We start from the raw sequence: 15,135 nt of genomic DNA, 5'->3' as shown, positions 1-15,135 counted from the left end.
ACCCTGAGCCAGTCAGGATTGACTCCTGGAAGTGGGCAGACAATAATATGTAAAAACAAAATAATTTTGGTAAAGGTCAAAATAAAACAACAGCAACATAAAATATTACCCAAAGTATCACACTATTTAGGCAGCAATTCATCATTAAATCCCATCCATACCATACCATACTATGCAATAATAAAGACTATATGTTGACCATCTCAGACCTTCAACTTTCCAATGTGATTAACTGCCTCCTCTTTTTCTTGGTTGCATAGCTTCATCATCTCTTGGACACTTTGATCATGTTTGGTTTTCATCTGCTTCAATTCTGACTGAAGTTCTCCTAGCTCCTGTTTGTGGACATCTCTTTCCAGTTTCAATTGCTTATTGATTGTAGTCATCTCCTCCTGAACAGACTCTATTTGCTTCTGAAGTTCCATCACTGATTTTGCCATTTCTTTTTTGGATTTCTTCTCTTCTGCTACTTGATTGGCCAAGTCAGCCCGAACAGCACTCAAGTTTTTTATAACCTCTTGCATCTCTGACAATCTTGCTTGATCCTTTTCATGGATCGCGTTGATATTTGCAAGTTCTTCCTCTAAATGCTGTTTTTCAGTTCTTATTTGAGTCTGTATTAGGCTTTCCTTTTGCAGTTTGTTCTCAAGGTTATCCACAGTTTTTCTAACATCTCTGGTATCTTGTTCAAAAGCCATCTGCAAGGATCTAGCTTCACTGAGTTTCATTTCTTTAGAGTGCAGCTCCTCTTCTTGTCTGGCCCTTTTCTCAAGAACATCTGTCAGTTCCTTTTGAAGATTTTCCATCTGGTGCATAGTTGAAAGGAGCTGGCTCTTCAATTCATCCTTTTCTTTAAGAACCTAGAGTTCAAATGAAATAGGGCAGAGGTGAGTGGTTTAAGGATCTGTTATGGGAAGAAAAGGCACAAAATACCACTGTTCAAAATGAAAGGCAAATGATCAAAAAGAAGAAATGATCAGTGATCAAATGATCAAAAAAGGAAATGATCAGTGATCAAATGATCAAAAAAGGAAATGATCAATGCATCATTGCATAAACTTTGCTAATTTCACTAACAATGTGATTGAATGGTTTGTAGATTATGTACATCTTTATATGATATAGTTTGCAAGTCTGGAGTTTACTGGTATACTTCTCCTTCAACTTAACATATAAGCAAACTTCATAGAATTGTTACCTGCTTTTCATTATTTAAATATTCAAGCAACATTTTCATATTTGCATACATATATATACATATACATACATACATACATATATACATACATACATACATATATATATACATATGTATGTATGTATGTATGCATGTATGTATGTATGTATATGCAAAGCCAGCACTTCACAAATTCTGAAATGCCTATGTATGTATTTGATTCAGAATAGATTTTGAAGTTATACATAAGGTTATAAGCTGATAGGAAAACCAACTCCCCCCACCTGCCCCATTCTGTTTTGTTATTACAGGGATGTCAAACTCGAGGCCCGCAGGCTGGATCTGGCCTGTGGGGTGCTTAGATCTGACCCGCAGGGCCACCCTGAAAACAGAGAAAGTCCGGCCCCCATTCCTCGGCCCATCCTAGGCTGACTGGGCACTGATCTACAACCCGGTGGCAGCCATTTTCACTGGCAGAGTGCTGAAGGAGGACGTTGCAGCTGAAAACAGAGCTTGAGAGGGCCAAGGGTATCCCTCCCGAGCTCTGCTTTTGTTGGCAAAGTGCTGGAGCAGGCCATTGCAGCTGAAAATGGAGTTTGGGAGGGGCACCCACAGCCCTCCCAAGCTCCGTTTTTGTAGGCAGAGTGCTAGCAAACAAACTACTAGCAAAAGTGGCATTTGATCACAAAGTTGATCCCCTTTTGCATTTGAGCATCCAAGAAGGTACAGGAAAGGAGAAAGGGAAAGACAAAGGCAAAGAAAAAGATAGGATGATGGGAAGAGAGCAAGGACAGAAAAGAAAGAGAGGAAGAAAGGAAAATGAAGAGGAAAGAAAAAAGAAGAAAAGAGAAAAAGGAAGGAAGGAAGATTATAATGAGAGGGAGGGAGGGTCTGAGGAAAGTCCTATCTTAGCACTTGGCCATCAGCAGCTTGCTGCTCTTTCGCCAACCCTTTGTGTCCTTCTCCTGACCTCTCCTGGTGGTCTCCCATTCTATCGCTGAGGATGCTTTGGTTACAAACTGGGTTTTCTTTCATGGAGAGGGAGTTGGCCTCCCTTTCACTCAAACACTTTTCCTTCCTGCACATACCAAGAGCAACCTTGTCAAGGAAAACGAGCACAGCAGCTGCAGTCTCGGGGAGGAGGTAAGCTCAGCTGGGCACCTCCTCGGGGAGTGGGGCTGGGCTGGGCTGTGGGGTCCTCTGTGTGACCTGACAGGGATGGTGAGGCTCCTCTGGAGGACAAGGGTTTGGCCATCTCCCTGGTCCCGCCTTCCTCTCCCGGAGACAGTGGATGCCCCCAGCCCCACCCGGGCCATCACAGATGACCCCGACACAAGTGACATCAAGCTAGCCATGCTCACCCTGCCATGGCCCCCCAAAGGCAAACCCAACCCTGATGCAGCCTGCAATGAAATTTGACACCCCTTGTTATTAGAAGGATTAACCAGATTCAGTATTTGTTTTTTAAAGTAAATATGTATCTCCCTTACATTTTTTTTTTTTGCTGTTAAAAATAACCAAACATGCAGGCCACTGAGTGAAACTCAAATCTTGATTACTGTACAGGTAAATGCCATTCAACTTAATGTCTCCCTAGAAATAATTGGAACTGTTCATTCAAGTAATTTCCCTGATTTTGGATCCTTTCATTGCCTTTCCCCTTTTGAAATTTGCCTCAACTCTGCCAAGCACAGAAAGTTTTTCAAGTTTCTCTCTAGTATCTAGTATAGTTAAAATATATGAATTTATGCTTCATGCTGCTTAACTCTAAACAATAGTTTACTTTTATTTTTTCCATGATGAACTGACTAGTTCTCCTTGCAGTTCATCGTTTTCTGAGCAGCTGTCTCCAAATCCATAATCTAATGACATCTATCGTTTTTCCTTTGTTCTTACTCAATATCCAGCTTTCACAATTTTACTGGAGAAAATGATTGATTTAACTATCCTGATCTTTGTTGCCATAGAAATAGCCTATACTTCATGATATAGTTTATCACTATCTTTCTCCCTAGAATTAATTTACTTCCTCAACAATCTATCCATCTTTATGCTTGAGTTGAAAAAACTTATAAACTGTAAACTGTACATTATTTATAGTCTTCACTTCTTCAAAGGTAACTGTGAGTTCACTAAGAGCTGGTTGAATTTAACTTTGTCATTTTAATATTCAACATTAATTCATATTTTTCACTTTCTGTTATTTACTTATCTATCACATACCACCCATTTCACTTTATTGATTCTTGGAAGTGTAAAATTTAAAAAACAAAGCATAAAAGCAGCTCGTTTGTGTGTGTGTGTGTGTGCGCGTGAGTGCATGTGTCTCATAACTACCTAATTTTCTCTTCCTAGTTAACTCTTCATTTTCATTTAACAAGTTGGCATTATCTGCATTATTTCAAGTGATTAGATGCCTGCTGTTTTTTTCTTCCAATAGGCTACTCTTCCAATATTTAACTTAATTACATAATAGATTTAACATTCTTGTCTCTCCTCTTTCTCTTGAACCAGTCTCTTCAAAGTTAGTTCTTACAATAACTTCTTGCTCATTGTATAAGCTCCTCAAAAGGGTAATTAGAGGCTCTGGCATGTTCATAAGTCTTAATATGTTCTACATTCAGGCATTATCTACCCAGTCCCTTTCGGGAGAGGGGACGGTCTAGAAATGTAAATAAAGTCAAAGCCCTTTCAGATTTGAATGGTTTGGCATTTTTCACACCTGCCCAGCCCTAACTGTTTTTATCCCCTTTCTGGATTATTCTTGGCTTATTTGCCAATAAATATACTTCTACCACCATCATTGATCTTAAGAGAATGGAATTACTGAGCCCTCTCCACTATATTAAGTAATCATATAAAAATTATCAAAGACAAAATACAAAATATATGTGTACATTTATGTATGTATGTATGTATGTATGTATGTATGTATGTAATGTCATCTCCTATCCTAAGTTGTCGAACACTCCACACAATCTGTATTAAACATTGCTATTTACGTTTAGACTAAATTCAAATTATCCTCTTTTCCTGCTAAGCAGTCGCCTACTATTAGGCCATTCAGCAAAATCTTGGGTCCTTAGAACCTTGTGTTAACCTTCTCTTCCTCCCCCAAAACATCTTACCAATATTCATTTTTATTGTGCCCTTTTGAAGATTTTAAGAATCTGACCTATTGGAAACTAAAGGGTTGCGCTGCATTTTTATCTAAGACGGGAAAACTTTTAAATTCTGCTAAGTATAATTTGCATTGACAGAATGTAAAGTAAATGAATGATTAATTATAAAGCAAGCAAGAAAATCCACCAACTTGTCAATGTGGTGTATATCACATTGAAGCCTTCTCACAACATTAAAAAAAAGCTTTTCAGTATTAAATCTGTGTTTCCTATGTTGGCTGATTATTTTGAAACTGCAATCATAAGCTTAATTATTGCTTTCAGGTTGCTGATGGCTATCTGCCAAAACTGTCCTCTTTGCATGTTTTTACCTCTAGGGTAGAAGGTCTAATTTACTATTTTCACACCAGTCATTTTTCTCCCATATTTATTATCACATCAAAATATACTTCTTTTTTAAGTATTTAAAGGATTTTTTTTTCTGTTTCTGGATATTATTCATGAACATTTAATTTCAATATGAATTGGTATGTTAAATGTTAATTTTTCAACTGATCATCCAAATTGAAAATTATACTGCATTACTGAGCATAACTGTTAGTTCCTTCCTTCTGGGCAAATACAGAGTGAAACAAGACAAAGACTTCCCAAAGAGTCTCAAACTTCACACTGGGGTATCCTTTTAGAATCAGTGGTGACCTATTTTCCTATTTGGAAAACTGAACTGCTATTTCTAGAGAGAATGCAAATGAAAATCCATTGAGACTATCAACTAGTCAAACCTGCATATAAACTACCAGTTCAGACTCAATCTGGCTATCAGGGCTGTCCGACTCCCAATCTGACAAAACATATTTTGCACCTCCGAAAGCAAATCCATCAAGAGGATTGTGAGCTACTTGGAGGTGTCTGGTTTTTCACTACTGGAAAGAAGAGGCTTAACTTTATAAAGCTCAGGGAGAAACCTGCTGGAAAAGCTATAAAAGAAATCCAAGTAGGCATGTGCAATCCCTATCTTTAATCAGCCACAGGATAGAGAAAAACAAATTGTTTATATTTGCTTTGTAACCTTTATTTTTTTATTAAGTAGGACTTATGTGCCACTCCAAATTTCAAAGTTATAACATAACTTTGTACCTTCATCAATATTCTACCTTCACAGATGTATTTTCCCTACAATTCCTGAATCCCAGGCCCTTTAAAATAGCTTCCAACTGAGATTTTGAAGGGGGGAGAGGACTATACTTTTAGCCTGCCAAAATACCATGAAGACCTGGCTCTTTCCCTAAATATTTGTGTAGGAAGGGGGTTGAGTCAATGAATCAATAGTATGTGTAGTTCTGATGTCTTGGTGAGAAGGGTACAATGTGTTTTTATGTTGTAGGTTTTTATTAGTTACTGTATCTGCCTAGGATCACTGTGTAAGAAAGGAAGCCACCTAAGTTCTTTAAATAAATAAAAGCTCAGCCATTAATGTTGACTGAAAAGTCACGAAGTTGTATTCCCAACAGAGATAAAGAGCAACTTAACACGAAAAGATGCCTTGTATCTTTGCAGCATAAAACAGCAGGAGAATGAAGACAGTATCCCAGACAGAATACAGTTATCCCTAACAACAAAGTGCTCGGAATGTGTTTTATTTTATCAGATGATCAAAACTGGACAGCTTTCTAAAAATTATACTCGATAATCTTCTTATGTTTTAAGCCTTCAATCCTAGAAATTATTTTTTAAAATTCTTTGGTAATAGTTTTTAAGTACATTACAGAGTTCCCAATTTTGATGAGGAAAGGCGGAGGGAAACAATTCTAGATCATTCCCTTCTTACTTGATAATATTTCTTACAGGAGAAGTGTGAGAATAGTTGTGCTAATCAAAGACTGATCTAGTATAGTGTTAGGGAGAAAACATGTGAGTCTAATGAGCATAAGCCCACTGATATTAACTCGAGATAGATTAGTCATGACTAATTGATTTTAGTGATTTACATAAATATAATCTAAGTTGGACTAATTTTGACTTAACCCAATTACCTTCTGTGATAAGTTTTAAATGTTAAAAAATTACCTTGTCCTTTGATTAAATTATATATTTTTTGTTATTTCAGTGTTTTCTACTGAAAGCCATATCTCACCAGGCCTCCTCATTCACTACTAGTATAATGAGTTTTAATAATAGTTCATAACAATTACAAGAATTAATTTCAATAGTTTTAAACCAGTCCTTTCCAAACTTTTTCCTTCATTACCCAAAACTGCTTAGCTGAAATCCTTTTTACAGTTTATCAGAGAGTCCTTATTTAAGTGCCACTGTTTGATTGGGCTTGTGTGACATTACCCAAAGAAAAATCAGTTTTACTCAATTTGGGTAATTTATCTAGGTTTAGGAAGCACTGTTTTTTAAACTGTATTGGAAGAACAGCAAATATTTGCATATTGAAAGTTATTGTTTAAAGGAAATAAAAAAATGTATACCATACCAATTTGTTCTTCTCCATCAACTGGCTATGAAGTTCACTTTGTTTTCCTTTTTCATGTTCTAGTTTTTTACACTTTAGCTTCCAGCATCGAATTGATTCCTGAGCTTTGAGTTTTAACTCTTCCTTTTTCTTCTCTGTCTCTAGCCTTAGTACTTCAGATTGTTTGAATTCAGCTAGGTACTTCTCTGCTTCCTTGATCGATTCTTCTAGTTGCTGACCTAGCTCTGTAACCTGTAATTCTGCAGCTCTGCACTCATTTTCGCAGATTTTATAGTTGCTCTGTATCTCTTTCAGTTGGCTCATCATCCTTTGCTGCTGGTTGTCCCTCTTTTCCAAGTCAGCTGTTAAAGCCTAGAAGCCAGCACAACATATTAAGATCTATGCTTACAGACAGATACATATAAACTTAAGGTTTACATATAATGAAAACAAATTTCTTTGAATACATGGAGAGCAGCAAAGCAATTTTTCAGTTTCCTGCAATTATGTTTACTTAAGACACTGTTATTTGTTCATTTACAATATTTATAGCCTGTTCCAAACTAAAAAGATTCTTGGCAAGGTACAGCAAGGTCAAAAAAGCAAGCAATTAAATTAGTTACAATTATTGATAAGCAACCAAAAGTCTAATATGCGTCTCCTAAATCCCATTAAGCTGCACTAATTAAAGGCTAAAAGAATAAATATTGTTTATTCATTATTATTTGCAATGAACAAAATACTTTGCACTCACATGCATTGACATGCCTGGAATGTATCTCTAAAATGCATCTATTGTGCTACAGGAAAATGGCAAACAGAAAAAGAACCTGACACTATGCACACATCTGCTAAACCTTATAACTTGACACTCTAAGAATGTAAAAATAAAAATTCCCATTCCAAAAAAGGACAATTTGTAACTGGACCATGTTCAAATATACAAAGTTCTACCTATAAATATTATATTTACAAAAAACTAGCTGGCCTATTCCCCTGAACAGCTTGATAATTACAGTCTGGGTCAAAACCAGAAATATTTTCCACTTTCAAAAGTATTATTGAATATATGCAAAAAAAAAAACCACCTTCATGTTGAGTAACATTATATGCCTGTACAAGGTGTGTGGAATCAACAAGATATGTTGGAATATTGTCTTTGGTTCACCTGACATAGATGAATGTAATTCCTAAAGCTCCAGGAAACTCTATATAGCAGTTATGTTAAATATAATAAGAATATACATACATACATACATACATACATACATACATACATACATGTAGTAATAATAATAGTAACAATAACCAACCTACCACCTTATGTGGAAGTATTGAAAAAGAAAAGTCATAACATCAGATGGAAAAAATCCACATTAAAAACTGATAAGTATTTATCTTTCTTTGCTTCTTTATGACAGCCTAGACATCTTCCATAGAGCCATTTAAAATAATAAGAGACATCTCAAAGCTTGTCACCAACCAAGAGCTAGAAACATTTAACCACAACCATTAAATATTGTTATTCTAAATAAATGATTCTGCACACTGTGATCATTATAGGTGAAATTAGATTTTGTAATTGAGCATTTCTCTAAAATGCAAAAGACTTTCATATTTTTTGACCATCAAGCACACTAGAAAACCTTATTCATATATCTTTAAAGTGGTGTTTTATATATTCAGCTGAATTCAATAACAAAGGAATGTTTTTATTAATAAAATGTAACTGGTAAGATCCATGGATTCAAATTCATTGACAGATGTGAAGACACTAAAAAACAATGAAATGGTTACCTTTATTCTTCAATAAATGTTATAAAATGTCTCACCTCTGTGCTAATTTTTTCCCTTTCAACAGTTGTAATTGCTTCCCATCTGGTGATAATATTAAAAGATACAGTCCTAAATAATGGCATCTTCAACTTTTCTGAATCATTAAAAATAATTATTTCTCCACAAAGCCTTGGGGGAAATATATTGTACATACAACTATAGTTTCTATGTAGTATTTAATAAAACAAGATTCAATGTTTAAGCAATGTACAGAAAATACTGTTAAATTAATTGAAAACATTTATCTTACATGAAAAAATGACCTCTATTTTATTAGCAGTTCATATTTTTTCATAAACAAGGCAAACTTTTTAAATTCAGATTATTTTCTTTAAAGCACAAGGATACATAATTAATTCCTAGATATCAACTCACTGATTAAAATCACAATAATCCTGCTATTTTCCAATGAAATGTCTATGCAAAATGTATAATCCATACATTTTACCATTATCCACCAAACTATTTAATATGGCAAGAAAACAAAACAAAAAGAATCCCATACCAAATCAGCTATCTCCCTGGTCAACAAGAAACACAACAGACAATACATGCCAAATTACAACTTTATTCATAGAAATTTGTTTCAATGTAATTTTTAAAATGTATATTTTTTTTGCTGACTTTGAAGCTATTATGGAACAGAAGCGAAATACTTAAACACACAAAAGATAATGATACCTGTATTAGCTATTAGAACTATTCCCCAATCCATATTAGAACAACACCTTTATCACACCAACATATTTGGTAAACATTTTCATCAAAAACTCATACATTTCTATACTTCTACTATGTCCATACTCAACACATTGCTTTTTATTATTTATAGACATCTTTAATGCATCCTGTGTACAGATTTCCCTAGATGATGCCATACAAGAAACAATATACTGAATTGGGAGGAAGCTTTAGATTAGACAACTTTGGAGGCATAAAATAATGTGAGTTTTGCTTACACAAGTGATATATTGATCCAAATCTGCCAAAGTGGCTGATAGTATCTTTAATATTATCAGGAAATACCACATGTGCCACAGATATGACAAAGGGTGGCAACCAATTTTCCTCTTCTCTATATTAGTTAAAGAATTAAGTCATTAATCAAAGCACTAAAAGGCATCAAAGATCAATCTTGGTCCAACTAGAAACAGCCATGGCATAGATTAATTTTAAAAAGAGATAAATTGTGTGACTTTAAGATCACCAGATAGCTCTCTTACATAAAGATTAATTCATATGGATGGCCTTGTAAACTGCAAAATATCACCACTATGGCTAAAACCCTGCAGCTACCCTTTCAATGTTCTCTGTCCTAAGCAGATGCCATAATTTCTGTGACACTAGAATACAATCACTAGGCTTCCACTTTTATATCTGTTGATCCAGATTTTTTTGAAGGGCATTTTTTTTTTCTTTTCCCAAGCAGGAGAATATTTCCTTTCCAGCAATCACTTGGGCAAGAGTGCTATATCCATCTTGCAGACATGTTCAAACTACCAAAATCATGATTGTCAGATATAATTCTCAACTGTGGCTTGGTGGGTAGAAGTTATGGCAAGGAGTTAGATTTCGATGGATTTTGAAAAAGATTTTGATGTCCCCACCTCTTTTAGTCTTTTGCAAGGCATTCAAGACTTGGCTGTTTCACTAGGCATTTGGGTCAGATGGATAGAAAAAAAACTGATATTACTGGTGGGAAATGAGATTGTTTATCTTTGATTGCCAGGTGATTATGTTTGGTGGATTTGTATCTTTTAATCTTGTGAGTCACCCAGAGCTACTTAAGTAAGGTAGATGGCTATATAAATCAAATAAATAAATGGCTGTGGTTGCTCAGGTATGCATTAGTACAAAAATCAGGACAATGGCAAAGCAAGAGAAATGAAGGGGAGCTAATGATACATGGACTGAAGATTCAAATTGCTTTGATTGAAGATGTTCAGATTACAATCTACATGAATGTTTGATGGCTTCGGGATGAAGCTAAAATTGCCTAGCAATCCTCAAGGCAATCATTGCTACAATCTTAATCCTTCATAACATCAGACAGAGCCTAGTTGACTGTCTTCTCCCATTGTTTATTATAGAGCTGTCTATGCAGACAAGCTGCCTCACTACCACCAATCTGTTTCTTGTAATTTCTTTCACAATAAAGAAATCTAGAAAAACCTGCAGCTTTTGTAACAACCACATAAACCATTGTACTTTTAAATGTTAAAAATTATACACAATATTTTGTATTGCTCAGGGACTACATACCGAAAATGCAGCAATCTAAAACTAAACATAAAAAATTTGTTTTGAAGCAAATGTTCAGACATTAAGACTCTAGTTTTATCATGCAGAACATTAAACACAATGTACAAACACAGGCTAATATAAGACCACACGCAGAATTCCCAGGAATCCTTAGAAGGAAAATCAACGCGTTTTGGTGAAGTAATGTCCAATTTATTAAGTAGAAGTTAAATCTGAAACAAATCAACTAATTGCAACCATCCCTAATTGTTTTGCACAGCCATTATTTTCCATATCATTGCAATTACAAAGAGAAAGAAATGCAGGACAATCTTAAGAATATGTCAGAAAATTTAGAAAATAAAATGATGCATGGATATGTCCTTACGTCAGCATAATAGCAATTGCTATGTCAGAATCCAAGAACATATGGTGAACTTACCCTTCAGTAATTGGATTAGAAAATCACTATTCAGTATAATTTTAGATTGTTTGTTTGTAGATTAATTTTGAACAGTAACATATAACTGAGTCTACTTTCACGCTGACACTTACATTTAATACAAAAAATATGAATGTGACACATTATTCCATAGCTTCTATTTACTGAAAAGTAATCAAACTTCCGAATAGACTTTCAAATATATATTTAAGTATAGATTGAAATAAATGTCTCAATAGAGCTTAACTTTCCATCGGATATATATTTCCCACAAGTCATCATATTAGGTAGCTGCAGTTTTAGGAAATAAAATAATCAAACTGCAAAAGTAAATGGAAAAAAAAATCTTTCAATTTTTTTTTTTAAATAAGTAAAAAGTCAAGGAAATGTTCTGTTTACTAATGGGAGAAAGTGACAAGAAGATGGCAGAGGAAAGATGGAGAAAGAGGAGCTGCTTAATTTCTTATTTCCAGCTGTCTTTATGCAAAAAAGAAAACCAAAAAGCCTCTCAAAAGCAGCATAGTGAGAGAGAGAACAGGAATGGAGATCCAAACAGATACGAAATTGATGAAAGAACAGCTATCCGCTTTAGACAATTTCAAATCGCCAGGACCAGATGGTTTACATCCCATGGTTCTGAAGGAGCTGGCAGGTGTGATTTCAGAACCACTGAACAAAATCTTACAGACTCCTGGAGCACTGGGGAACTGCCAGAGGACTGGGAAAGAGCTGATGTGATCCCAAGCTTCAAGAAAGCAGGGGGGGGGGGGGAGTGAACCCAGGAATCTAGCTTGGTATCAATACCTATAAACATTCTGGAAATGCTAATTGAGCAGATTTGTGAACACCTAGAAATGAACAAAGCGATCAAAGAGATGTATTAATCTTAAGTTTTCCTCCAATGAGCTTCATTAACAGTTTTAATATAGTATTTAATTTGGTTTGATATTGATATTGTTGGGAGTTGAAATTGGTTCCTTTGGATGATACCACAACTGCTTCAATGTTTACAGTATTTTTTTCATATTCTTATAAACTGTCAGAAGTCTTGCTGGATTTGGAAATGTATCAATTCAATAGAAAAATAAATTTCCAGCTCATCTCTCTCTCTCTCTCTCTCTCTCTCTCTCTCTCTCTCTCTCTCTCTCTCTCTCTCTCTCTCTCTCCCTCCCTCCCCCCTCTCTCTCTATCAATACATATATATTGTATGTACACTATATCGCCAAAAGTATTTGCTCACCCATCCACATAATCAGAATCAGTTGTGAGAGAATACTTTTGGCAATATAGTGTATGTATGTATGATGTATGTTGCATGTATGTATATGTATACAGTACTCCCTAATTACTTTGATTACACACAAACATTATATGTCATTACCTTGCCAAATTCCTCGCCAAACATCTCCAACCCATAATCCATCACCTCACACATACAAAACTCACTCCACTTCATAGAAACAATAAAGAAACAAAACCTACAACCCAGCAACCTACTTGTGAGCTTCGATGTCATATCCTTCTTCACCCAAGTGCCTATAAAAGAAGCCTTGACAGCTATCCAGAACAAACACAACCCCCATAAACACATCCTGGATCTGACCAACCGCTGCCTAACCAACACATATTTCATCCATAATGGACAAAGATACAAACGGATAGAAGGAGCACCCATGGGATCAACCCTGTCACCCGTCATCGCAAACTTATACATGGAACATTTTGAAACTAATGCCTTAGATAAATCTGAACACAAACACAAACACAAACTCTGGCTTAGATATGTTGATGACACTTTCGTGATTTGGCCACACAGGAAAGAAAAACTGGACAACTTCCTCACACATCTCAACAGCCTGCACCCCAAAATACAATTCACCATGGAAATAGAAGCAAACAACCAACTTCCCTTTCTGGATGACCTAATCTACAAAAACCCCAATGGCTCCCTAGGACACACCATCTACCGGAAAAAACACACACCAATCGCTACTTAAATGCACAATCCCATCACCACCCTGCACAGATCAACTCTGTAGCCAAGACCCTCATCTCCAGAACCAAACACCTAGCCGACAAAGACAACCTGAAAACTGAATTATACACTCTCACAAATGTATTAATCTCCAACGGATTCCAAAGAAAAATAATTACCAACTTAATCCAAAGGGAGACTCCCCCCAAAAACCAAGACACAGAACAGGACAACGGCATCGCCCTCCTCCCTTACATCAAAAGCACCCCAGATAAAAATCAGCAAAATTCTCCACAAACACAATATCAAGACAGCCTTCAACACTGACCAAAAAATAGCCAACATCTTAAGAAACCTCAAAGACAAAATCCAGCTAGAAAACCAAGGCGTCTATGAAATACCATGCAAAATCTGCCCTGCAACATACATAGGACAAACGAACAGAAGAATAAATGCACACATCGCAGAACACAAGAATGCAGAAGAATAAAAGAAAAAACTTCCTCCCTTTTCCAGCACCTTAAAGCTACAGGACATGAAATTAATTTTGAAGGAACCAGGTTAATCTCCAAAATTATGGAAGCTATCGAAATAGAGAAACACCCCCACAACATGAATAAACGTGATGATACCTCCCACCAGCAGACATCTGGAAACCACCCCTGGTAAACAAATGAGCCCCATCCACCACCCAGGCCGTTACAACACAAAACAATAACAGACCCACAGCCAGCACCAACCAGCACCAATCTACCAATCATGATACAGCCACACATCCAATCCATCCACTTGCTGAAATGGGGCCAGCACTCCATCCCCTGGTTTGTAGAGGGATGGCAGCTCCAATCATGCTTTAAGCCCAAAACACCAGCCTGAAGATGGCGAGTGAGACCTCGCTGAAATGTTGCCAAGACAATCTCAATCTTACCTGGGAAAAGACCCGAATACAAGACCAGCATATCTACACCTGTGAAAATCTACAAATATATATCTATATATCTACATACCTATACCTATACCTATACCTATCTCTATCTATCTCTATCTATCTCTATCTATCTCTATCTATCTCTATCTCTATCTGTCTGTCTGTCTATCTATCTATCATCTATCTATCTATCTATCTATCTATCTATCTATCTATCTATCTATCTATCTATCACACACACACACACATACACACACACACTTTTGAACTGCTAGGTGGGCAGGAGCTGGGGCAAGTAACGGACCCCGTGTTCCAGTCTCAAATCCGGGCTATCAGCTTTCCATCTGACAACTCAGCATTTTTAAACTGCTGAGCTATCATGCCCCTATTTATTTGTTTTGTTATGTTTGGTTTATTGTTGGTATTCTATTCTTCCAGTCAGTTTGTTCACTTTTATAGGTATTTTCTTATTATTTGTAAGCAAAATTGCTAAGGGGGGTTTCCAAATTTGATTAATAAATAAATGTGCTTACAGGAATAGTAATCCAATTATACCTAATGATCCACAGATTCCCCATTTTTCAGAAAGGAAAAGTGTATATTAAAATATGTCATGAACTTTATGTATTAAAAACCCCTTAGGCTGTTGCAGAAATTGGATGGGATAGAATTAGGACCAAATATGTATGAAAATGTTAAAAGGCAGTAGTTATAGAATATACTAATTTATAATAGGAATTTATCTGTAGTTTTAATTTTTAAAGTGACATTTTCAAATTAAATAAACAAAGTCCATATGGTACCTATATCTGATCCTACCAGATATGACATGCCACTTAATCTCATTCAGAGAAGTTGCTTATGATACCTACAGTTAGTAATTAATACAACCTTCTATTTGACTGCATTGATCTCTGGTAACCACATGACCAAAAATTCATATGTTGAAGTAAATC

At 35.8% G+C, this 15,135-nt stretch overlaps 1 protein-coding gene across 9 annotated transcripts in view; it reads right to left on the bottom strand.

Moving 5' to 3' along the window:
• CEP128 (centrosomal protein 128) overlaps positions 1-15,135 on the bottom strand; it is a 208,963-nt gene that overhangs the window by 145,705 nt on the left and 48,123 nt on the right. For all 9 annotated transcript variants that reach the window (XM_081935596.1, XM_081935594.1, XM_081935593.1 and 6 more), the window contains exons 13-14: positions 6,779-7,129; positions 210-860 (exon numbers count right to left, since the gene is read on the bottom strand). In XM_081935596.1, the coding sequence (XP_081791722.1) occupies positions 210-860; positions 6,779-7,129 (1,002 nt within the window). The remainder of the gene's footprint in view (positions 1-209; positions 861-6,778; positions 7,130-15,135) is intronic.

Source organism: Natrix helvetica (assembly GCF_964273705.1).
Source record: "Natrix helvetica genome assembly, chromosome: 1".
Lineage (NCBI taxonomy): Eukaryota > Metazoa > Chordata > Lepidosauria > Squamata > Natricidae > Natrix > Natrix helvetica.
Note: the sequence above shows the minus strand (reverse complement) of the source record. Positions and strands in the feature narration are given on the sequence as shown.